General features: G+C 36.1%; 1 protein-coding gene across 8 annotated transcripts in view; it reads left to right on the plus strand.

Annotated features, from left to right (window-relative positions):
* Positions 1–27,039, plus strand: part of BAZ1A (bromodomain adjacent to zinc finger domain 1A) — an 86,889-nt gene that overhangs the window by 23,386 nt on the left and 36,464 nt on the right. For all 8 annotated transcript variants that reach the window (XM_086363610.1, XM_086363613.1, XM_086363612.1 and 5 more), the window contains exons 4-9: positions 14,121–14,264; positions 16,599–16,700; positions 21,354–21,441; positions 24,550–24,684; positions 25,339–25,438; positions 26,186–26,352. In XM_086363610.1, the coding sequence (XP_086219736.1) occupies positions 14,121–14,264; positions 16,599–16,700; positions 21,354–21,441; positions 24,550–24,684; positions 25,339–25,438; positions 26,186–26,352 (736 nt within the window). The remainder of the gene's footprint in view (positions 1–14,120; positions 14,265–16,598; positions 16,701–21,353; positions 21,442–24,549; positions 24,685–25,338; positions 25,439–26,185; positions 26,353–27,039) is intronic.

The raw sequence follows: 27,039 nt of genomic DNA on the forward strand, positions 1-27,039 counted from the left end.
CCAAAACTTAGTGGCATAAATCAATAAACATTCTCATGTTTCCTAGTTGACTGGAATGTTCTTATTATCTGGAGCTAGATTGTCTAAATTGCTTACTCTGGCCTTACATGTCTGGGGCCTCAGCCCGGGGTGGGTATTTTCTTGTGGTCTCTTATCAAGAGGCTAATCCAAACTTGTTCCCAGGGTAGGAATAGAGTTCCCAGCAGCAAGAGAAGGCAAAGCCGCAGTGTGCAAGCACATATCAAGCCTCAGCTTGCTCCATGTTTGCTGGTGTCATAGACCACTGCAAGTCACACGAGCAAATCTAGAGTTAACGTGCGAGGGGATCAAGGAGGTGGGGGCCATAACTGCAGTAGTCTGTCACAGAGGTTAATATTTTTTGGCGCCCAGCATAGTGCCTGGCACATAAAGCACTCTGTGGATGCTAGGTCCTTCCTGTACTTGTCAGAGACAAGTACTGCCAGCTGTGATGACTCATCTTTTCTTGTAGCCAGTCACTAATTTTCTTACATCATAGTTACTGTTCTTCCGAGTTCACTATATGACATTTTAGAGAGATGATGGCAATACCACTAAGCTTTTGAGAACTTACTATATGCCAGGCAGTGTTCTAAACTTTTAACTTAGACTATCTTATTTAATTCCCACAGCAGCCACATGTGATAGGTGCCCATTTGCTCATCTTACAGTTGAGGAGTTCATGCACAGAGGTTAACTAACTGAAGCTTGCCTACAGTCACAAGCAATGATGTTATCAAGCCCAGGCAGTTCTCCTCTGTAGGAGGAATGAATGTGAAAAATTACTAAAAGAGAGCCCTGAAGCAGGGTTGAAAGATTATAAATTGAATGTGCTTATTGATTACTGTTTACTTTTCACTTTACTTAAGCATTTTATAATTCTGTCAAAGTGTGAAGCAACATAGGATTGTATATGATGTGGTTAGATTAAGCTTTTGATCATTTACTCTTAAGACTGACCCATATTGTTGAATGTCTGAAAATTAACACTGTCTTATGATTGTTGATTCAAAATGAAAAAAGCTCCTGCATTTAAACAGGTTCTTCTGTTTATATTTTTAACCATTGTACTTATCAAGGTGCCTTAATGATTTTACTTCTGCATTCTGGGCTATATAAGCTTTCTTCTCTTCAAATATTTTGCTTGCAGATGAAAGAATGCTTTTGAGTGGCAACAAAAGATGAAAATGACTGCAAACATGGGGAAAATAGAATTTTAATTTATGTATTGTTTTTCTGTCTTTTGGCACAGTTTCAAGGGATGAAAAATACAACAGTGTATGACTTTTTCTTAGAGGTGGTAGGGAATATTCTGGTTTAGTATTATACAAAGCCAGATTTTTTGTAATTCATTTATTGAACATTGCATGCTCAGTTTTGTTGTAGGTATTGGGAAGAGGGTAGTGAATAAGACAAGGACTAGGGACTTACATTCAAGTGCAAGAGAGAGAAACACAAATCAGGATAATTTCAGATACTGATGAGTGCTGTAAAGAAAGTAAAACTTGATGGAATAATTTTGAGTCATTTTTTGTTTTAGTCACTTAAATTCAATTCTCTGAAAATCACTGTGTTAGATGCAAGTGTTAATCAAGTGTCAGAAAAACATAGTACTTATTGTTCTCTTAGCATTATGTAGCCTGTTGGTAGTAGGAGTAGAATTTTTAGGGCAAAGATAAGCAAAATGCTTACCTTAAATACAAAATACTTATCAAAATACAAAGATAAGCAAAATATGTGTGACTAATGAAAGAGTGAATAAGATAAATGCATTACGAGGACATAGAGGGAAGGAGAATGAAGGAAGGGTAGTCAAAAGGTGGGCTTCCCTGGTAGCTCAGTGGTAAAGAATCTGCCTGCCAATGCAGGAGATGCAGGAGACGTGGGCTTGGCCCCTGGCTCAGGAAGATCCCCTGAAGAAGGAACTGGTAACTCTCTCCAGTATTCTTGCCTGGGAAATCCCATGGACAGATGAACCTGGGGGACTACAGTCCATGGCGTCACAAAGAATCAGACAGGACTTAGCAACTAAACAACAACACTCAGAAGGTACACACTTCCAGTTATAAGATAAATAAGTACTAGGAATGTAATGTACAACATGATGACTATAGTTAACACTGCTCTATGATATACAGGAAAGTTGTTAAAAGTAAATCCAAGAATTCTCATCACAAGACGAATATTCTTTTTTTTTTTTAACTTAGGAAATGCTGGGTGTTATATGAGGTGCTGAATGTTAGCTGAACCTATTGTGGTAATGATTTTCACTATATATGTAAATCAATCCAGCATGTTGTATGATTTAAGCTTATATGGTAGTACAGGTCAGTCCAGTTCAGTTCAGTCGCTCAGTTGTGTCCAACTCTTTGTGACCCCATGGATTGCAGCACGCCAGGCCTTCCTGTCCATCGCCAACTCCCGGAGTTCACTCAAACTCATGTCCATTGAGTCAGTGATGCCATCCAACCATCTCATCCTCTGTCGTCCCTTTCTCCTCTTGCCATCAATCTTTCGCAGCATCAGGGTCTTTTAAATGAGTCAGTTCTTCACATCAGGTGGCCAAAATTTTGGAGTTTCAGCTTCAACATCAGTCCTTCCAATTAATGTTTAGGACTGATTTCCTTTAGAATGGACTGGTTGGATCTCCTTGCAGTCCAAGGGACTCTCAACAGTCTTCTCCAACACCATACATAGTTCAAAAGCATCAATTCTTCGGCACTCAGCTTTCTTTATACTCCAACTCTCACATCCATACAGGACTACTGGAAAAACCATAGCTTTGACTAGACAGAACTTTGTTGACAAAGTCATGTCTCTGCTTTTGAATATGCTATCTAGGTTGGTTACAACTTTTCTTCCAAGGAGCAAATGTCTTTTAGTTTAATGGCTGCAATCACCATCTGCAGTGATTTTGGAGCCCAAGAAAATAAAGACTGTCAGTGTTTCCATTGTTTTCCCATCTATTTGCCATGAAGTGATGGGACCAGATACCATGATCTTAGTTTTGTGAATATTGAGCTTTAAGCCAACTTTTTCACTCTCCACTTTCACTTTCATCAAGAGACTCTTTAGTTCTTCTTCGCTTTCTACTGTAAGGGTGGTGTGATCTGCATATCTGAGGTTATTGATATTTCTCCTGGCAGTCTTGATTCCAGCTTGTGCATCTTAAAGCCCAGCATTTCTCATGATGTACTCTGCGTATAATTTAAATAAGCAGGGTGACAATATATAGCCCTGACGTACTCCTTTTCCTATTTGAAACCAGTCTGTTGTTCCATGTCCAATTCTCACTGTTGCTTCCTAACCTGCATACTGACTGGCATTACGGTACGTTTTATTCATTCTATTTGAATGTTAGTGATATATTCACTAGCCAAATAAGACTTCTTATGCCCCTTTTTTCCAGTTTTATCAATAATTGAACAAAGCTAGTGGAGGTGATGAAATTCCAGTTGAGCTATTTCAAATCCTAAAAGATAATGCTGTGAAAGTGGTGCACTCAATATGCCAGCAAATTTGGAAAACTCAGCAGTGGCCACAGGACTTGAAAAGGTCAGTTTTCATTCCAATCCCAAAGAAAGGCAAAGCCAAAGAATGCTCAAACTACCGCACAATTGCACTCACCCCACACACTAGTAAAGTAATGCTCAAAATTCTCCAAGCCAGGCTTTAACAGTATGTGAACCATGAACTTCCAGATGTTCAAGCTGGATTTAGACAAGCCAGAGGAACCAGAGATCAAATTGCCAACATCCGTTGGATCATTGAAAAAGCAAGAGAGTTCCAGAAAAACATCTACTTCTGCTTTATTGACTATGCCAAAGCCTTTGACCATGTGGACCACAACAAACTGTGGAAAATTCTTAAAGAGATGGGAATACCAGACCACCTGACTTGCCTCTTAAGAAATCTGTATGCAGGTCAGGAAGCAACAGTTAGAACTGGACATGGAACAACAGACTGGTTCCAAATCAGGAAAGGAGTACGTCAAGGCTGCATATTGTCACCCTGCTTATTTAACTTAGATGCAGAGTACATCTGGGCTTTTTGTTTTCATCAAGAGTCTCCTTAGTTCTTCGCTTTCTGCCATAAGGGTGGTGTCATCTGCATATGTGAAGTTATTGATATTTCTCCTGGCAGTCTTGATTCCAGCTTGTCCTTCATCCAGCCCAGCGTTTCTCAGATGTACTCTGCCAAACAAAGCCTTGATGTACTCTGCAAAGCCTTTCTTTGGGATTGGAATGAAAACTGACCTTTTCCAGTCCTATGGCCAATGCTGAGTTTTCCAAATTTTCTGGCATATTGAGTGCACCACTTTCACAGCATCATCTTTTAGGACTTGAAATAGCTCAACTGGAATTCTGTCACGTGCACTAGCTTTGTTGGTAGTGACGCTTCCTTCCTAAGGCCCGCTTGACTTTGCATTCCAAATAAAAGGTACTGTAATGCCAAATTAATGTAGTGCTTCATTAATAATTTCCTGTGATTAACACTAGATGGGCTCATGTTTACCTTTTATCTTTATAAAGATGTGTTTGTATTTTTCTTCTTAGCAAGTGATTCAGCATGTTGATTTCATCCTTATCATATTAAATATGCTTATTGACCATAAGGATAACAAAAAATATTCAGATTATTTTGTTTGAGCTTTTAGCTCAAAGAATCTGAGAATGCAGGGAGTAAAAGTATAATTTTGTCATCTTAATTTGTTATATAAAAATCTCTTTGCAAATTCTTATAGTTTTTTATGCCCTGTATTTTATATGTGTAGAAGTCATCTGATTTTGTTTGATTTGGCTGTCTTGAACTTCTTTCTATGAAAAATAGGGATTTTAAGATGAATTTTTGTGATGTTGAAATGGAAACAAATTCTAGAAAAGGATTTGTTACTCCCTTTTTGCATTACAAAGGACTCTCTGGCTATCTTCTTAGTAGGACCCATCTATATACTTCCGTGAGATCTAACAAATAGACCTACTTCAATTACCCATTTTCATATATATTGTTTTAAGAAAAGCAATAAATATTTTTCTTTTATGTTAAAGAATAAAATGAATAAGTTACATTCAGATAGGGCTTTATCCCAAGTAGTAAACTAATTAATTTTGATTAAGGTACATTGGGCTTCCCTTGTGGCTCAGCTGGTAAAGAATCCACCTGCTGTGCGGGAGACCTGGGTTTGATCCCTGGCTTGGGAAGATCCCTTGGAGAAGGAAAAGGCCACCCACTCCAGTATTTAGGCCTGGAGAATTCCATGAACTGTATAGTCCATGGGGTCGCAAAGAGTTGGAGAGGTCTGAGAGACTTTCACTTTCAAGGTACATTACTTTCTTCTGATAAAATTTATCCTTTTTAGTGTATGCTGATGCTAAGTCGCTTCAGTCGTGTCCGACTCTGTGCAACCCCATAGACAGCAGCCCATTAGGCTCCTCTGTCCCTGGGATTCTCCAGGCAAGAATACTGGAGTGGGTTGCCATTTCCTTCTCCAATGCATGAAAGTAAAAAGTGAAAGTGAAGTTGCTCAGTCAAGTCCGACTCTTAGCGACCCCATGGACTGCAGCCTACCATGCTCCTCTGTCCATGGATTTTCCAGGCAAGAGTACTGGAGTGGGGTGCCATTGCCTTCTCCGTTTTAGTGTATAGTTCTGACTTTTGATGCATAGTTGTGTATAAAACATTTATAGTATTTCTTTGTGCCTCTTGTTACTGACCGCACGATCTTAGTTCCCCAGGCCATGGATCGAACCCCTGCCCCCTGCAGTGGCATTTGTGCCTCTGTGTGGTCACCCTTTACCTCCATCTTCTAGACTCAGGCAGCCAGCAATCTGTTTTCTGTCCTCATAATTTTGCCCCTTCAGAATATGAATGTAAATAGAACTTTGGGTCTATCTCTGAACTCCCTTCTATTGAACTGTATGGCTGTCCTGCCAAAACTACAGGGTCATTCTTTATTGTAGCTTTTCAGTGATACATATATATTACTTCCATCTTTTACTGATTTTTCCCCCATGATGTGAACTGAATGCTTTTAATTGGAGTTAATATTTTCCTAATGTTTATCATTAGCATTTTTAAACTGAACTTTCTATTTTGAGATAACTGTCGAATCACATGATGTTGTAAAATAATACAGAATAATACACAATTTCCCCCACTGGTGCAGTATCACAACCAGGATATTGACATTACTACAGTCACGGTACAGAATATTTCTGTCACTGTAAGGATCCCTCATATTGCTCTTTTATGCCACACCCACAAATCAGAGGTTGTTAAACTTACTTTCCTGTTTCAGACTTTGTTTTCTGAAACAAATCTGACTTGAAAAATCTGTATTGCCCATGACAAGGTAACTTTCAAGTTTGAAAATCTTAACTCAGCTTTTTTGGCTGAATTGAAGAATACAGTACTCTGACTCAAAATAAATTTAACATATGTCAAGTTATAAACTGATTACTGTTTAATAAATAGAATACCTGATGGATTGCTCATATCACTTTTCCTTATCAGCTGGTATTTGACTCATGTGCCTATAATAGGACAAATATTAGTGGCATTAACAAAATAGGAATTTCTGTCTCGCACAGAACCAAGTGCAGAAGTTGTAGTGTAAGGGCAGATCCACAAAGCTGTCAGGAGCCCAGGCTTTTTCCCGTGTTCTACTCTTTCATCCCAGGGTTGTGACATTGTTTTTTTGTTCAGGACGGCAGTAGGACAGAGGAAAGGCAAGAAGGCCTGCTTCTCTTCCTTGCCTAGCCATCCTTCACACTGAGGCCAAGTGAAGTGCTCTAAAGTACTACTAGCATTTTGAAACAGAAGTCACTTGCTGCTGAGTCTGTCATGGCTTTTCATTATGTTTGATGTTTTGTTTTTTCTGATCTGCATATGTTGGTCTTTTTTCCTCACAAGTTATCGTTTCTGTTGGTGTCAACATAAAGCTGAGCCCACAAACACCTTGAATACCTATTAACTTGAATACACTAGTTGGAATTTTGTATAAAGTATTTTGGTGAGACTTTCATTAATTTAATTGAAATTAACCAAACTTAATCATGTGGCTTTAACATGGTAATTTTGAATACTAAAGAGTTTAAACAGTATATTGATACTATCCAAGTGTTTGAAACTTTGGAGATACATAGGATATAGCCCATATCTTAAATCTAGAATTCTTCTTTCTAGAGATTTTTATTCACTATATGTATCTTTTAATAAAAGATTTAGTCTTTAGTAAGAATCTAATGATTCTAGTTGTCTTAGGATATTTAGGCTTATAATAAGTCAAATGCCAATTGGAGAAGTAAGAAGATGTGGTTCTCAGATCCACAAAGAGCCTCAGAGCAGTTCAGGATGAAACATTCTTTGAGCTACTCTGATCAATTTGTCTAAAAAGAGAAATTACAAAGCAACCTTTCCTGACCTCTTCTTCCCCACTGACAAGTAATCAACATAATTCACAGTCTTTTTGTTTGAAGTAGCAAACTTGTTGAGTAGTCTAGTTTCCTCCACTTAAAATGAGGTATCACTTAACCTTTAGTTTTTTTAAACTCTAAACTTCAAATTAAGCAGGTTTTACTCTGTTTCTACCTATAAACTTGAAGTAATTATTCAAGCATAACATTTTTAAAATAAATGTTCTTGGCATCTGGATTTCGAGGAAATAAAAGGTAGCACAGGTAAGCAGGTGTGAAACACGCCATCAGTTCAGCATTTTCCGTTTTTAGAGACCCAAACAGAGAAGGACAATCTTCTATGTCAAGCAGGTCTCCCCAGGTTTCTAGTCTTCTTATCTTTTGCTGTTAATTATTTATCTTCTACCCAAATGCCTTGTAAATGCATGTTTCTTCTAGAATTTACTTTTATATTAATTAATTTGTATTTTGGGATATAAATTGAACTATGTGCATGCATGTGTGCAGAGTTGCTTCCGTCATGTCTGATTCTGTGGCCCACCAGGTTCCTCTGTCCTTGGGATTTTCCAGGCAACAATATTGGAGTGGGTTGCCATGCCCTCCTTCAGGGGATCTTCCCAATCCAGGGTTCAAATCCACATTTCTTAGGTCTCCTGCATTGGCAGACATGTTCTTTACCACTAGTACCACATAGGAAGCCCCAAATTGAACTATAACTATTATTAAATGACTATTAAAACAAAAATAACTTTTTTGGGGAAAGACATATACCATTCCAGAATATTCTCATAAAAGACTGTTTGCATTTTAGGTGGTCACTATTAGAAATTTATGACTAACTTCGGCTATATCCTCATCCTGTGCTTGCTGCTGTTCCACAGACTTGCTTTCATTCTGAACCGTGTTTTAAGTTTGAAATGTGTTTTGGAGAGGCTCCAAAAGTGCCTCTTGACTACCTGGGCTTAAAGCTCTGAACTACTCTTGTGTCAGTGTAGTGTTGTGTTCCCCTTACCTCCAGTAATAGAGTGGAAGATTAGAAAATATATGGGCTTCACATATATACCATTAGTGGTTGTGTGACTATAAGCAAATGATTTAACTTCTCTGACTCTGAATTTCATCTTCTGAAAAATGTGTCCCTTGAGGAGCTGATACAAGGAGAGCACTTTGTGTCAGTTAGGTACTTATCTGGCACACAGGAGCTCTAGTCATAATGAGGACCATCTCTTGATTGTCATTCTCTACTCTGTCCTCAAATAATGGAGCATCATTTTAGAGTTGCCATACTCTCCAAGACCCACTAGCTTGGTCTTAATTCATGATCCTTTAACCTTTTCTTAAACCCCAATCTTTTTTGAACTCCCTAGAACTAAGAAATTACAGCAAGTGGATTTGAAAGAGAGTCTCTTTGGAAATCTATTAGAACATGTTGACTTGACATTTTGCAGTTAACTGAAGTTTAGACAGGCACCAGTGAGAGGCCCAGCCTTGATTAGATTAGCAAAACTTGACCTATGGTTTGGGTGTGGTGCGAAGTTATAGTAGCACTGATAGTAACTAGTATAATTTATATATAAAATGTTTACTACATTATAAGCAATGTCTGTTGGAAAACTCAGCAGTGGTCACAGGACTGGAAAAGGTTAGTTTTCATCCCATTCCGAAAGAAGGGCAATGCCAAAGAATGCTCAAACTACCACACAATTGCACTCATCTCACACACTAGTAAAGTAATGCTCAAAGTTCTCCAAGCCAGGCTTCAGCTATACGTGACCTGTGAACTTCCAGATGTTCAAGCTGGTTTTAGAAAAGGCAAAGGAACCAGAGATCAAATTGCCAACATCTGCTGGATCATCAAAAAGCAAGAGAGTTCCAGAAAAACATCTATTTCTGCTTTATTGACTTTGCCAAAGCCTTCAACTTGTGTGGATCACAGTAAACTGGAAAATTCTGAAAGAGATGGGAATACAGACCACCTGACCTGCCTCTTGAGAAACCTGTATGCAGGTTAGGAAGCAAAAGTGAGAACTAGACATGGAACAACAGACTGGTTCCAAATAGGAAAAGGAGTACGTCAAGGCTATATATTGTCACCCTGCTTATTTAACTTGTATGCAGAGTACATCATGAAAAACGCTGGACTGGAAGAAGCACAAGCTGGAATCAAGGTTGCCAGGAGAAATATCAATAAGCTCAGATATGCAGATGACACCACCCTTATGGCAGAAAGCGAAGAAGAACTAAAGAGCCTCTTGATGAAAGTGAAAGAGGAGAGTGAAAAAGTTGGCTTAAAGCTCAGCATTCAGAAAACTAAGATCATGGCATCCAGTCGCATCACTTCTTGGCAAATAGATGGGGAAATGGTGGAAACAGTGTCAGACTTTATTTTTGGGGGCTCCAAAATCACTGCAGATGGTGACTGCAGCCATGAAATTAAAAGACGCTTATTCCTTGGAAGGAAAGTTACGACCAACCTAGATAGCATATTCAAAAGCAGAGACATTACTTTGTCAACAAAGATCCGTCTAGTCAAGGCTATGGTTTCTCCAGGAGTCATTGGAGAAGACTCTTGAGAGTCCCTTGGACTGCAAGGAGATCCAACCAGTCCATCCTAAAGGAGATCAGTCCTGGGTGTTCATGGGAAGGACTGATGTTGAAGCTGAAACTCCAGTACTTTGGCCACCTCATGCAAAGAGCTGACTCATTTGAAAAGACCCTGATGCTGGGAGGGATTGGGGGCAGGAGGAGAAGGGGATGACAGAGGATGAGATGGTTGGATGGCATCACCAACTCAATGGACATGAGTTTGGGTAAACTCCAGGAGTTGATGATGGACAGGGAGGCCTGGCCTGCTGCAGTTCATGGGGTCGCAAAGAGTCAGACACAACTGAGCGACAGAACTGAACTGAACTGAAGCAATGTCTCTATAAAGCTGTGCTGATTTGCTTCTCCCTTATTTCTCTGCCAGGGAATTGTATTTCTGTCTGTTAATTTTCTATTAGTTTTAAATTAATTAGTTCTTAAATTATTTTAGCTCTGTGGGCCCTACAGGACTGTTCCCTTCAGTGGGCTGTCAGACCATTTAGGCACCACACCAATGTCCCTGTGCCCAGCATAGATGCATTTATTTTTTCTCTGATGGCCACCACTCCGGCCACTTAGGGGCACGCACCTGGACTCTGCCAAATGAAAACCACCCCTTTTTCTAATCTGAAGAAGCTTGCTGCAGGTTCATGAAAAGCCTCCTTTATCACCTCCTGTAACTCTGAGCCATATAATCCCTGAATGTCATACCTAGGCCCTTCAGAGTTGGTTCCATTTGATTATTGCTTATTTTTGTGCAGTTCATGTCACTAAATTACAGAACCTTTTAACCATCAGACTACATAATTTCCTGTAGATGTTCCTCTTTAGAAACACTGTTTTGTTTCTATCAACCAGTGGTGAAAGTTGACCTGCAGTTCTTTTGACACCATTTCCATTTGCTTGGTAGGCTTGGTAATTGGGCCTTCTTCAGCTTTACTGTTGGGACAAAAAAATAGTTTTTTTTCTCAGTTGTGGTAAATAAACATAAACTTTACCATTGTAATCATTTCTAAGTGTATAGCTAAGTGGCATTAAGTACATTCACAGTGTTGTGTAACCATCACTACTATTTCAAGAACTTTTTCATCATCCCAAACAGAAACTCTGTACCCATTAAGCAATAACTCCCCATTTCTCCCTCCTTTCTGCCCCTGGTAACCTTTATTCTACTTTAAGTCTCTGCGAATTTGCCTAGATACTTAAATAAGTGAAGTCAGACAATATTTGTTTTTTTGTGTTTGGCTTATTTCACTGAGCATAATGTTTTCAAGGTTCATCCGTGTTATAATATGTATCAGAATTTTTTCCCTTTTTATGGCTGAATACTATTCCATTATATGTGTATATACTACGTTTTTTTAATCTATTCATTTGTTGATAGATACTCGAGTTGTTTCTACCTTTTGACTATTGTGAATAATGTCATTATGAACATTGGTGTATAAGTATCTGTTGAGTTCCTATTTTCAGTTCTTTTGGGGTGTGTGTATGTGTGTGTATATATATATATATATGTATACATACACATATATGTATACATATATATACACATAGATGTGTATATCTGTATATATATACATGCACATAGAAGGGGAATTTCTGGGTCATAGGATAATTCACTCATTTTTTTAGGAACTTTCATATTGTTTTCCATAGCAGCTGCATCAGTTTACATTCCTACCAGTAGTGTACAAGAGTTCCAGTTTATCCTTCTCAATACTTTCTTTTTTTAATAATAGACATATTAACGGGTATGAAATGGTATCTCATTGCAGTTTTGATTTTTCATTTCCTTTATGACTAATGATTCTGAGCATTTTTTCATGTGCTTATTGACTGTTTGTATCCTTTTTGGAGAAATGTCTGTTTAGATCCTTGGCCCATTTTTGAATTAGTTTGGTTTTCGTTTGGTTTTTAGTTTTAAGGTTTCTTTTGTTCTTTTGTCTGGTTTGTGCATGAGGGTAATGCTGGCCTTAGGAAATGAATTAAGAACTGTTCTCTCCTTTTCAGTCTTTTGGAAGATTTTAAGAATTGGTATTAATTCTTTAAAAGTTTGGTAGAACCTACCAGTGAAACCATCTGGTCCTGTACATTTCTTTGTTGGGATGCTTTTGATTACTGATTCAGCCCTCGTATTAGTTATAGATCCATTTAGATTTTCTGTTTCTTCTTAAGTCAATTTATGTGTTTCTAAGAACTTATCCATTTCATCTAGGTTATCCAGTTTGTTAGCATATAGTTAGTGCATGGTATTCTCTTATAATCTCTTCCAACTTTTACTTCTGGTTTTAATAAATTGAGTCTTTCCTCAATTCTTTTTTAGAAGTAGATTAGTAAGGAGTCATATATGATGCTTGAAATGAATTGAGGGAGGAAGATGAAATGCTTGAGGGTTTTGTATTCACCCACATAGTCTTTATTTTATTGATTCTTAAACCTCAGGGTTCTGTGAAACCAGTTGTTTTCCTCTATTTGTGTACAGTGCAAAATTCCTAGCAGAGAATCCATGGTCTTGATTTCCTTTGCCAACCCACTCCAGTATCCTTCCCTAGGAAATCTCATGGACAGAAGAGCCTGGTAGGGTATAATCTATGGGGTTACAAAAGAGTTGGACATGATTTAGTGATGAAACAACAACAAATAGCAATATTAGATTTTGTTGGGATACTTAATGTTCTCCTAAAGGAGAATATAAGCAAGCATATGCTAAAATGTACACTAATGAAAATAAGTTCAGTTATCTTGGAAAAATCAATCAGCTTCCCAAAATGAATCAGCTCTAAATATACTATTTGTCTTTCTGGAATTGTATGCTTCTGTTTTGACTATAAATACAACATTTTATTTTGAAAATGTAGGCAAAATGCCAAATTATCAGTTTATAGGATAAAAGGAAAGATTATAAACAAGTAAACTTGAGATTGGGCTAGGTGCAGCAGGAATAAGAGAACGAATTGCCTCTAGAACCCTTGCTGTCTCTCCTGTCTTCTCTCACTGCACAATGACCTGTTGCACATGGCAGAAAACATGGCTGCTGGCAGCCCTGGAATTTTATGTCGTACAGATTCCATGATGGGAGAGGAGCTGATTTTTACTTTCTTGACTGCAAATGTTTAAATCTTGGAAAAGATATATTGACTCAGCAAAAAGGTACCCACTGGGTAGCAACTGACTCTGGCCAGGGTCTTGTGGAAGCATGTCAGCTCTACTATTAATAGACGTCCAGTACTCTTGCCTGGAAAATCCCATGGATGGAGGAGCCTGCTGGGCTGCAGTCCATGGGGTCGTGAAGAATTGGACATGACTGAGTGACTTCACTTTCACTTTTCACTCTCATGCATTGGAGAAGCCGATTACGCTCCTCTTTCACCTTCTCCCTTATTCCCCTTTACCTTCAGGTTCCTTGCAACCACTCATCTACTTTCCCTGTTCTGAATGTTTCATATAAATGGGATCATATATTATATGACCTTTTCGGTCTTTTTTCCTTAATTTACCATAATGTTTTAAAGGTTCATCCATACTATATCATGCATCAGTATTTCATTCCTATTTTTTGCTGAATAATGTTCAGTTGTAGGGCTTACCAAGTTTAAATTACTTATCAATTGAAAATTGGCACAGTAAAAATGAGATTGAGGAATATTTCAGTTGTGGTGAGTGAGTCTGAAATTGCAGCCCATAAAATCCATATTCCGCAGGCAGAGGTAAGGCAAGCCAAAATGTTACTATGATAAAGGTTATGATCAGGAGAATTTCAGAATTTAAAATATTGAATGCTTAAAAAAAAACTCTCATAATACCAATCTGTATAATGAGATATTATGCAATAATTGATTTTCTAAACTTTAGTGATAAATTGCTAGGAATCTTGATAAACTGACTTTTAAAATAAGTTTGTATTGTTTTAAATTGTAGCTAACCTTTACTTAAGTTGGCTGTTTCTTAAATTGACGGTTTTCTTTTGTACTAAATCGGTTATATTAATCAGCCATAGTTTCTGCAAAATTGCTTTTTACTTGTTCAAAATAGATTGCTCTGAAATGTTTGATTATAAAATATCAAAAGACTTATATTTTTAAATGTCCCGTTTTCTTTCAGATTACAGTGTAGGATTTTGGAAGTCCTTCCTCCGTCACACCAGAATGGTTTTACTAATGGGCATGTCAGCAGTGTAGATGGAGAAACTATTGTCATCAGTGATAGTGATGATTCAGAAACACAAAACAGTTCTTTTCAAAATGGGTAAGCGATTTTTATCAACTTTTAAAATGTACGAATTCTTTGGCTGTCCACACACTGCCAGGGGCCCAGGTTCAATCCCTGGTTGGGGAACTAAGTTCCTACAAGCCACACACAGCTTAAATAAATAAACAAATGTATATGTTATGTATGTATGTATGTCAGATTGGGTACTGATAACCCACTGAAGTAACTTTTTCTTCTTTCTAGCCATACATGTATATACTGTGCATCTAGACCATGTGGTTCAACAACACGTTAGAGTTTGCAAAATTGAAATTTACCTAGTTAATTCTAGTCAGCTATTGAAGAGCGAGTGAAGCTCACTTCATTCACTTAACACTTATACATTCCACTTTTGTTTACTTGGAAAAATTCATTCTGTACTTTATTTTTCACTTTATGGTGTATATAGTAAAGAAACTCGGAGAAGGCAATGGCACCCCGCTCCAGCACTCTTGCCTGGAAAATCCCATGGATGGAGGAGCTGGGAAGGCTGGAGTCCATGGGGTCGCTGAGGGTCAGACACGACTAAGCGACTTCCCTTTCACTTTTCACTTTCACGCATTGGAGAAGGAAATGGCAACCCACTCCAGTGTTCTTGCCTGGAGAATCCCAGGGACGGGGGAGCCTGGTGGGCTGCCGTCTATGGGGTCGCATAGAGTTGGACACCACTGAAGCGACTTAGCAGCAGCAGCAGTAAAGAAACTGTAACTTTCTGAGCTTTATGTTTCACTTTATAGTGCAGATAGTAAAGAAACTAACTCTGAAATTCAGTCAATTGACAGTTTTGGTCAGCTGAGTGTTCTCCGAGAAAGTTATATAAATCCAAATAGATTGACTCTGCAGTGTGTGTACTGTATTTGTATCACTTTGTATCTTACTTTCGTTGCCCAGTGCTTCTCTTTATCATCCTTTCATATCATTTTTTTCTCTATAACCTCCACTTATATCCCCTTTACATTTACACTGGCATTCTAGAGGCAGCTTTTCTTTTATCTAACCATTTCTCTCTGCCGCTGCTGCTACTAAGTCGCTTCAGTCTTGTCCAACTCTGTGCAACCCCATAGACGGCAGCCCACCAGGCTCCCCCATCCCTGGGATTCTCCAGGCAAGAACACTGGAGTGGGTTGCCATTTCCTTCTCCAATGCAGGAAAGTGAAAAGTGAAAACGACCCCATTTCTCTCTACTACCGTCTTCTTCTGTCCTGCCAACATTTTTTCCCACTTAGTCTATTGCATTGCAGTTTTCTAACTGATATCTCTGTTTTCACTCTATCCTCGTGTTCACAGCCAAGATGGTCCTTCAGAAGTATTAAGTTAAATCATCATCACTCCAGTATTCAGAATCCTCTGGTGTCTTTATTCAGAGTAAAATTAAAGCCCTTCATGGTGACCTCATCATCTGTCCCTGCTTTTACCTCTCTGACTGGACCTTCTTTTTTTTCTCCCTGTTTATTCTGCTTCTTGTGCAAACCATGCATGCTTCTCTGTCAGGACCTTTACACACTCTTTCTCTCTTACTTTAAAAACTCATATCCCCAAGATTTTTCTCATGAGTTGCTCACTCATTTTTTCAGATCTCTGCTTACATGTCAACTTTTTGGAAAACCTACCTGGTCAATTTATTGGGGACCATCACCCTATATGAAATAGGAACCTATCACTCTGTGTACTCTATTCCCTTCATAGCAGTTAACCACCTACCCTGTTGGGTATTTTGTCTGTCTCCTTACTGTATTTCTGTTTTGCTCACCACTGCATCCTTAATCTTTATTAGTATATGGCACATGGTTGGCTCTTAACTATTTAGTGAATGGATGGATGGATGGATGAATGAATGAATGTACCTTCAAAGGGCAGGAAAAATGAGAAATTGGTGGGGGTGGGAATTAAATGTGTAGGCTTTTTGCTAGTTCTTGAAACAAGGTAAACTATATTATCTCCACTTTTGCTCTTGGATTACACAGCTATGAAGAATAAAGTAAATCCAATGTCTATGAAGAAGAAAGTAAATCCAAGAAGAAGTAAATCGAGAGCTATTTGTTTGTTTATAAATTTATCTAACCTAAACTGGGTATTCTGCTTATTTATCTGTAGTTAATTTCTTCACTCAGGAAAACTTATTGAATGAGCAATTAAAGTACCTATCTAACAAAATAGCGCTTTGTACTATTTTGGCTAATAAAATAGTGAGGCATATCAGTAACATACAATCATAATTAAAAGTTAAATGCATTAAATTCTGTTATAGTATGTTTTTCAAAACTAGATTTCATTTAAAATATCTTGTTTCCAAACAAATTATTAACTTATTCATATCTTTGCTTTTTTTAGAAAGAAAAAAGATGCAATCGATCCCTTATTATTCAAATACAAGGTGCAACCCACTAAAAAAGAATTGTATGAGTGTGCTATTGTTAAGGCAACACAAATCAGGTAAAAATCTGTATCTTCTCTATGCTGGTTTAAAGTAGAATAATTATATTGTTCAGTTTATGGGCTAATGAATAGTATAGTTGAGATGACCAGTATTTTCCTTATTCATAACTGAGTTTCTTCCTTTTTTTGCTTTTAGCTCAAAATATGATTTTTTTTTCTCATGTTTTCTTTTTTTTTTTAATTTAACTTTACAATATTGTATTGGTTTTGCCATATATCAAAATGAATCTGCCACAGGTATACATGTGTTCCCCATCCTGAACCCTCCTCCCTCCTCCCTCCCCATACCATCCCTCTGGGTCGTCCCAGTGCACCAGCCCCAAGCATCCAGTATCGTGCATCAAACCTGGACTGGCGACTCGTTTCATATATGATATTATACATATTTCAATGCCATTCTCCCAAATCATCCCACCCTCTCCCTTTCCCACAGAGTCCAAAAGACTGTTCTATACATCAGTGTCTCTTTTGCTATCTTGTATACAGGGTTATTGTTACCATCTTTTTAAATTCCATATATATGCGTTAGTATACTGTATTGGTGTTTTTCTTTCTGGCTTACTTCACTCTGTATAATAGGCTCCAGTTTCATCCACCTCATTAGAACTGATTCAAATGTATTCTTTTTTTTTTTTTTGCTTTTATTTCCAATATTCTGGTAGGTGGGTCATAGAGGATCCTGCTGTGATGTATGTTGGAGAGTGTTTTGCCTATGTTCTCCTCTAGGAGTTTTATGGTTACTGGTCTTACTTCTAGATCTTTAATCCATTTTGAGTTTATTTTTGTGTATGGTGTTAGAAAGTGCTCTACTTTCATTCTTTTACAAGTGGTTGACCAGTTTTCCCAGCACCACTTGTTAAAGAGATTGTTTTTAATCCATTGTATATTCTTGCCTCCTTTGTCAAAGATAAGGTGTCCATATGTGCGTGGATTTATCTCTGGGCTTTCTATTTTGTTCCATTGATCTATATTTCTGTCTTTGTGCCAGTACCAAACTGTCTTGATGACTGTGGCTTTGTAGTAGAGCCTGAAGTCAGGCAGGTTGATTCCTCCAGTTCCATTCTTCTTTCTCAAGATAGCTTTGGCTATTCGAGGTTTTTTGTATTTCCATACAAATTTTGGAATTATTTGTTCTAGCTCTGTGAAGAATACCGTTGGTAGCTTGATAGGGATTGCATTGAATCTATAAATTGCTTTGGGTAGTATACTCATTTTCACTATATTGAGTCTTCCAATCCATGAACATGGTATATTTCTCCATCTATTAGTGTCCTCTTTGATTTCTTTCACCAGTGTTTTACAGTTTTCTATATATAGGTCTTTAGTTTCTTTAGGTAGATATATTCCTAAGTATTTTATTCTTTTCGTTGCAATGGTGAATGGAATTGTTTCCTTAATTTATCTTTCTATTTTCTCATTATTAGTGTATAGGAATGCAAGGGATTTCTGTGTGTTGATTTTATATCCTGCAACTTTACTATATTCATTGATTAGTTCTAGTAATTTTCTGGTGGAGTCTTTAGGGTTTTCTATGTAGAGGATCATGTCATCTGCGAACAGTGAGAGTTTTACTTCTTCTTTTCCAATTTGGATTCCTTTTATTTCTTTTTCTGCTCTGATTGCCGTGGCCAAAACTTCCAAAACTATGTTGAATAGTAATGGTGAAAGTGGGCACCCTTGTCTTGTTCCTGACTTTTAGAGGAAATGCTTTCAGTTTTTCACCATTGAGGATAATGTTTGCTGTGGGTTTGTCATATATAGCTTTTATTATGTTGAGGTATGTTCCTTCTATTCCTGCTTTCTGGAGAGTTTTTATCATAAATGGATGTTGAATTTTGTCAAAGGCTTTCTCTGCATCTATTGAGGTAATCATATGGTTTTTATTTTTCAATTTGTTAATGTGGTGTATTACATTGATTGATATGCGGATATTGAAGAATCCTTGCATCCCTGGGATAAAGCCCACTTGGTCATGGTGTATGATCTTTTTAATGTGTTGTTGGATTCTGATTGCTAGAATTTTGTTAAGGATTTTTGCGTCTATGTTCATCAGTGATATTGGCCTGTAGTTTTCTTTTTTTGTGGCATCTTTGTCAGGTTTTGGCATTAGGGTGATGGTGCTCTCATAGAATGAGTTTGGAAGTTTACCTTCCTTTGCAATTTTCTGGAAGAGTTTGAGTAGGATAGGTGTTAGCTTAATGGCAACGGGATCATACTTATCAATAATTACCTTAAACGTAAATTGGTTGAATGCCCCAACCAAAAGACAAAGACTGGCTGAATGGATACAAAAACACAAGACCCCTATATATGTTGTCTACAAGAGACCCACCTCAAAACAGGGGACACATACAGATTGAAAGTGAAGGGCTGGAAAAAGATTTTCCATGCAAATAGGGACCAAAAGAAAGCAGGAGTAGCAATACTCATATCAGATAAAATAGACTTTAAAACAAAGGCTGTGAAAAGAGACAAAGAAGGTCACTACATAATGATCAAAGGATCAATCCAAGAAGAAGATATAACAATTATAAATATATATGCACCCAACATAGGAGCACCGCAATATGTAAGACAAATGCTAACAAGTATGAAAGGAGAAATTAACGATAACACAATAATAGTGGGAGACTTTAATACCCCACTCACACCTATGGATAGATAAACTAAACAGAAAATTAACAAGGAAACACAAACTTTAAATGATACAATAGACCAGTTAGACCTAATTGATATCTATAGGACATTTCATCCCAAAACAATGAATTTCAGGTTTTTCTCAAGCGCACACGGAACCTTCTCCAGAATAGATCACATCCTGGGCCATAAATCTAGCCTTGGTAAATTCAATAAAATTGAAATCATTCCAAGCATCTTTTCTGACTACAATGCAGTAAGATTAGATCTCAATTACAGGAGAAAAGCTATTAAAAATTCCAACATATGGAGGCTGAACAACACGCTGCTGAATAACCAACAAATCACAGAAGAAATCAAAAAAGAAATCAAAATTTGCATAGAAACGAATGAAAATGAAAACACAACAACCCAAAACCTGTGGGACACTGTAAAAGCAGTCCTAAGGGGAAAGTTCATAGCAATACAGGCATACGTCAAGAAACAAGAAAAAAGTCAAATAAATAATCTAACTTTACACCTAAAGCAACTGGAAAAGGAAGAAATGAAGAACATCAGGGTTAGTAGAAGGAAAGAAATCTTAAAAATTAGGTCAAAATATGTTTTTTATATAATGTAACCCCCTGTTTAATATTTTTCACTTTTCTATTTAATTTTTGACTTATACTTTGAATATAATTCTGCTAGATCTTGGTTACAGTCTTATTAACTCATTTTCTTCTTAATTGGTGAACCAGAGATTATAAGATGGGAAAGTTATGCTTGATAATAGAAGATTTAATTGACTTGCAGCTCTTTGTTAGCATCAAATGATAATACTATTCCTATAATAAAAGAGATAGTAATATTCCTCTAAGGTAGCCTTACTATGATAGAGTAGCTCTGACAAGGAGGACTTCCTTCAGTAATAGAAAGGTTATATGTGTACTGTCTAGTATGGTGGAAGTGTGGCTAGTTACAGTGCAGAACTGAAGTTTTTATTTTAATTTTATTTATTTAAAAAACATATGGCTAATAGGTGCCATGTAGAGCAATACATTTCTTGAGGACTAGTATATTTAGTTAACAGTCAAAAGAAAATTACTCTCAGCTAGTGTATGGTGCTGGGCTCCTTTTTCAGACCTTTTTTTTCATGTAGTCCTTCCTATAGTTTAGGAAAAATACGTATTTTGAGGAGGGCCACTACTTAAGAACTCCTATATTGTTTGTTTACTCATAGAAATTTTTAACTTAGCTTTTTCTTAAAAGGAGTACATTAAATTCAATTGAAATATTTGCTTTCTTTCGAGAACCTTTCTAGAAATACTTGTTATGTTTATTTTTTTGTCTTCTGTGTGTGGTGATGGTACTAGTGTGGTTGCTGTTTTTTAATTGGGGCCTAAGGAAAATGAAAAATAGTGTATTTTTAAAGCTTTAATCATTCTAACTCTTTAATTTTAATCTCATGAATTTGCTGGCTGCCATATGAAGTTTAAATACAAAATATTTTACAATTTGATAAAACCCATGTTCACTTCTGTTCACAATATCCATTTGAATGTTGATTTATGTAGCAGTATGTGATACATGGTAGTCTGTGAATTTTGATTATGTTAAGAATTTTAATGGTAATACTTATAGGGATGATCATCTAATTTTATAAAATTTGGTTTACTCTGTGTAGTATATTTTCTTTGAGGTTTATTTGATTTCTAAGTGGTTCCTAAGCAACAAATGCATATACTGTTTTTGTAATAGACTTTTATGGTAGATCCACTCAAGTAGATCTTATAACATTCTATATAAATACTTCTTTACATATAAATATATATATATTCTCTCCATCTTTTTTGTTTAATGAAGTAGTAACGTAAATACTTCTGTATAAGTTTCTTGTAACTTATAAATACTATTGGAAAATGAAATGTTCTTTTCCTAGGTTTGAAACTGAATTATGGATCTAAAGAGATTATGGAGCTCAGATTGAATTCTTGGATATTAACACTTTCTTCTTTCTCCTCCTTTTCCTTATAGCCGGAGAAAACACCTATTTTCTCGTGATAAACTAAAGCTTTTTCTGAAGCAACACTGTGAACCACAAGATGGAGTCATTAAAATTAAGGTAGTTAGAACAGTGATATTATTTGTTGAAAAGAAGGAAGAAAGATAAAAATGAGTAGTGTTATAAGGTTGTAACATTGCAGAAATGTTACTCCAAAGTTGCTTGAAAATATCTCTCTCTACCTGGAGCCAGTTTTTAGTAATTTTCTTTGTATTCATTGGATTAAATACAGTTTTTATGCAATTGCTAGAAATGCTAGAGGCCTCAGTTACTTCTACTGTTCTCCTTGTATAAAAAGGTCAACCACGATAGATGAGAGTAAATGGAAGACTATGGGGGAAATTCCCTGGCAGTACAGTGGTTAGAACTCTGCATTTCCACTACAGGGAGCTCAGGTTCGATCCCTGGTCAGGGAACTAAGATCCCACAAGCTGCATGGCCAAAAAAAAAAGGTGAATGGATAGGGCAACTAGAGTTTTCTAATAGTAATGCTGGCTCAGAAAAACAGATTCAAAGAACAATGCTAAAATAGATCCTACTAGGTAAGAAGATAATATATATAATAAAAAGAATCTCAGAGACCAATACTAAGCAGATAGATTATATTTCATTAATAACTATTTAGAGGGAAAAAATCAAGTTTAGGAACCTCATATTGTACACTCCAGTAAAAAGTTAAATGATAAAACTAAAACTAATTTTTTTAAATCAGAAATACTTATATTGGGAGAGAGACATTAAGTAAAACAATAGAATGGATTAGAGAAATGTATGCATGTATCAAAAGTCAGCTACTGTATGCCTAAGATTTGTGTATTTCATCATATGTATATATTACATCAAAAGAAAAGATATGAAGGAAAAGGGTATTTGGTTTATGTGAAGAGTAGTATTTCACATCTCTAGAGACAAAGATAAATAGAACTGGGACACTTGGTTAACTACTTGGAAAATAGTTGGGTCTACTTGGAAAATAGTTGGCTCTATTTGGAAAATGTTGGGTCTAACTCAAAAAATAAAAAGGACGTAAAATAAATCTTAATGTTATTTATGCTAAAGTACTTAGGTGGAGCAATATAAAAGAAATACCAAGGATGAGATTGATTTGACAATATGAACTTATGTAGGATTAAAAATGTCATGAACAGATTTAAAGGGCAAGTGCTAGAGGAAAGATACTTTCAGTGAATACATTGAGGAGCTCAAATCAATTATAAAATATGAGAACTCCATTAGAAAAATAGACATGATCAAAATTTATAGTGGATGAAGTATAAAACTTGAAAACATGTAAGGTAAAATCATCTGAAAGAATTTTTAAAGTATTTGTCTTGATAAGAGAACATGATTTAAGCATTCTTCTGTCTATAGTATTGAACAGGTAGTCATGTAAAATGATGCTTAAAAAAGTTGATGATTTAGACACTTGTGATAAATGGCTAGAACAGTACCTAACATTTGATAGACAGTCAATGAATATAGCTGCTTATGTGTATCATAAATAGCCAGTTGGCCAGTTCACCTAATTTTATAAGATTTCTTCCACATCAGTGAATAAAAATAGCCCAAATAAGGAAAAAATGGTGACAGACATAAGTTTTCACCCAGGAAAATAAAGTCAATAAGTTTGAAAAGTTCAACTTTACTTAATAAATAAATAAAAATTAAGGTTATAGTGAATATTTTTCTCAGGAGTATAATGAAAGATGGTTAGTGGCTATTCTAGTATACTTATACACACACACACACACACACCCACCCTTAAAACAACCAAGTTTGATACACAGTTAGTAGATATTCTAGTACACACACACACACCCCCTTAAAACAACTAAGTTTGATACCCAGTATGGTGAATGTAGACTGTTGTTAGGAATACCTGCAAGAACACAAAGATGTGGGATTCTTTTTTATTGTGTGTGTTGTGTGTGTGAATAAGGATACCTTGGCAGTTAATATAGTAAAGCCTATTTGATCCTTTTTGGGTATGTGTTTCAGAAGAAGCCATCCACTCATACTTAAAGTACTGTTCTCTATAAAGTGAAAGTTGCTGAGTCATGTCTGACTGTTTGCAACCACATGGACTATACAGTCCATGGAATTCTCCAGGCCAGAATATTGGAGTGGATAGCCATTCCCTTCTTCGGGGGATCTTCCCAACCTAGGGATGGAACCCAGTCTCCCATACTGCATGTGGAATATCACAGGTTATTTAAGTGGGACAGTAGACAGCCATCTTAATGGAATTTAATGTGAAATCTTAATGAATTATTCATTTACTGTGTTAGGTATTAAAAGCTATGTTCTACCAGAAGTAAAAATATTATTATAGTAAATTGAATTCCCAGTAGAAGCAATCCTATTTTATTAATAACTTAAAATTTTATATCATCACATTTTCTGTATTTCTGTAAATAGCATTTTTTTTGGAGAGGAAGAAAGAAGATAATCTTTGCTGTTAGACCAAAACTTATCTTCAGAATTGCTAATCGAAAATAAGAAGTTTAGAGTTGGACATGGATGAAAGTAGAAGGAAAGAAACTCTTGATTTTAGCAGATATCCAGGAACCACACAACTTACAGTAAAAATGAGGTTGACTTCTATGAACTTAAATTTTGAGTTGAAACTTTATAGAAATTTATCAATATTTCTGCTTTTATCCAGACCAGCTTTAAAATTTGATACATAAAGTATTTAAGTTATCATTTCAAACTGAAGGGGGAAGTCTAAATGTTCAGCAGTTAGGCTAAGAAAAATTTATTGATTTAATATAGTGGATTTTTTAATATTTAATATATGGATTATTTATTTACTAGAAAGCCTCATACAAAATTAGTCAAAAGCAAACAAAAAAGATTATTGTATAAGTGAAATTTTGAGATAGTTTTAGAATTCAGGAAACTGTTGAAGCATTCTTGAATATTTTATGGTGAAGGAATCCTTTGAATTGTGGATTTCTTCCTGGTAAAGCTGATTAATTATGTAATTTTTAAAAGGATCAAGAAATAAAATGTATGTTACTACACAATACACATAAAATTCTAATGCTTTTGACCTGGTTTTTGACAGTAATCATATGACATGTTAAAGCTTATATACATATGATTTACTAATGTGTTGTTATTATACCCTGTGTTGTCGTCTTTTTTTTTTTTTTTTTAATGAAGGCATCATCTCTTTCAACATATAAAATAGCAGAACAAGATTTTTCTTACTTCTTCCCTGATGATCCACCCACATTTATCTTCAGTCCAGCTAACAGAAGAAGAGGGAGACCTCCCAAACGAATATCTGTTAGTCAGGTAAATAGAGAATAGATAAAAAGTGCACAGTAGTTCTTAATAAAACTAACCAAAATTACGAGTAGGGTTTGGCTCGCTTCACCCCTGGACCCTGTAGGAAGGAACACTTTCCTTCACACAAGAACAGGGTGTAGTGTATTTTGACAACTGCTTAGCAGTGAGGCTTGTAGAAGTTTCAGGTGTGAGTTAGACATGAGTCTCATGCCACAGGGGTTTTGTACTGAAATGTAAGCAGTTACTAAAATGTAAAGCATGATAGACTACAAAAATGTCTCTGACATGTGTTTACTCTGCCTCTTTCTTATTTGATGTCTACACCAGCTAGTTTAAGTACCCTGAAATATTTTTGTTTTTCTAATGCATATTTTTAAGGCTCCTCTTATGTATTATTGGTTTTTTTTTCTGGGAGGTTTTTGTACTAATTTGTAGAACTATAGAATTAACTTATATTCTATATGTTACTATGATTAGAGTTACTAAAAGTTCAATTATATTTTCGAATAAAACCTTAGTATAAAGAAAGTATAATTGATGAGGGCTTTACATTTTTTCGTTTTTTAAGTGTAAGGAAAAAGTAGACCAGTTTGTAAAAGTTGTGGTTACAACTTTACTTTCTTGGTTTTTATGTGTGTGTTTTGTTTTTATTTTTTTTAGGAGGACAGCATTGCCAGTAAACAGACTATTGCAGGCTATAGGAACAAAACTACTAAAGAAAGAGACAAACTTTTAAAACAAGAAGAAATGAAATCACTGGGTGAGTTTTAATGTAAAGAATATACCAAAGATTTTGGCAAACAGAAGAGGCTTAATAAATGTCTCCAATTCCTTCACCTTCATTTGTTGTCAGCCCTCTTAATACCTTTTTTTGTCTCCAAAAACTGTTTAGTTACAGGAAAGTGTATTTCTCTGTGCCTAGGTAGGGGATGTTTCTAAAATGGCTTATTTCTGGTTTTGTCTTTCTTAAGATTAGTTTTTTCCCTCATATAACTATTAATTTCTTTGATAAATGAGACCTCTGTTTATCTCTTAAAACAACATTTCAAGGTATAACATATCCTCTGTTAAACTGACCTAATGCTAGATTAAGCACAAGTTGGCAGTTTCTAGCCATTTTTGTTTGATTCCTACAGCCTTATAAAACATTGTTTCCCAAATGTGACTATATACATGAATCATTTGGGAATCTTAGTAAAATGAAGATTCTAAATTAGTAGGCCTGGGTGGGAGAAAAGATTCTGCAGTTCCAACAAGGTGGTACCTTGCTGCTGGTCTTAGGGCCACACGCAAGGCTTTCAAAGGCAGGTTTGTGTTTGTCCTATGGCAGTAGTTTGTCTTAAACAGAGAGGACTTGCTCTTCCCATTTTAATCACCAGCTGACTCCCTCTGTGAGTGTCTCTTGATCTCATTTAAACCTTAAAATATTTCTGAGGTTCTTTTGTTACATTTAAAAAGTGTGGTATTTTCTGTCTGTGTACAATTCTAAGTCTGATCTTCTCCACAGCTTTTGAAAAGGCTAAATTAAAAAGAGAAAAAGCAGATGCCCTAGAGGCAAAGAAAAAAGAAAAGGAGGATAAAGAAAAAAAGAAGGAAGAATTGAAGAAAATTGTTGAAAAAGAGAGACTGAAGAAGAAAGAAGAAAAAGAGAGGCTTAAAATAGAAAGAGAAAAGGTATATCCAAGTATATTAGTTATACTCTCCACAAATAGTAAATAGTATTCAACACTTTATATATTTAAGTTCATGGTTAATTTAAAAATACTTTTATCACTTTCATTTACATTTATAGTTGTGCATAGAGCACTGATAAATGGTATTGCGATATCTCCATTTTCCTTGGAAAATTTAATGAATGATTTAAGGTTCAACATATATGAGTGACTTTACATCTCAGAGCCTCTTCCGAAGTACAATTCTAACGTTGCTTTTCTTCATTGTTTAGACTTCCATATTTAGGGAAATAAAACTTTCAGAAGTAAAACTACATTGTTAGAAAAATACAATAAAATGTATGAGCGATAAGAATTAGTGTAGTGTTGTTATTTTCCTTGAAGAATAAAGTATCTTTGTTTCAGCAAATCTTTTATTATCATCTTCAGCGGTAGATATTTCTTAGAGAATTCCATAGCTGGTTTCTTCTGAAGTCCATCGTTGTCATTGGTTTTCTGGATATTCACAAGCACCCTTGGAGAAGGACATGGCAACCCACTCCAGTATTCTTACCTGGAGAATCCCATGGACAGAGGAGCCTAGTGGTCTACACCCCATAGGGTTGCAAGAGTGGGACACGACTTAGTGACTAAGCCACCACAAGTACCCTAGATGATCATGTTATATATTATGTTCATTTAAATTGCA

This window comes from Bos grunniens, chromosome 21, assembly GCF_055505025.1.
Source record: "Bos grunniens cultivar Pamir isolate PY7600 chromosome 21, Bosgru_T2T1.0, whole genome shotgun sequence".
Lineage (NCBI taxonomy): Eukaryota > Metazoa > Chordata > Mammalia > Artiodactyla > Bovidae > Bos > Bos grunniens.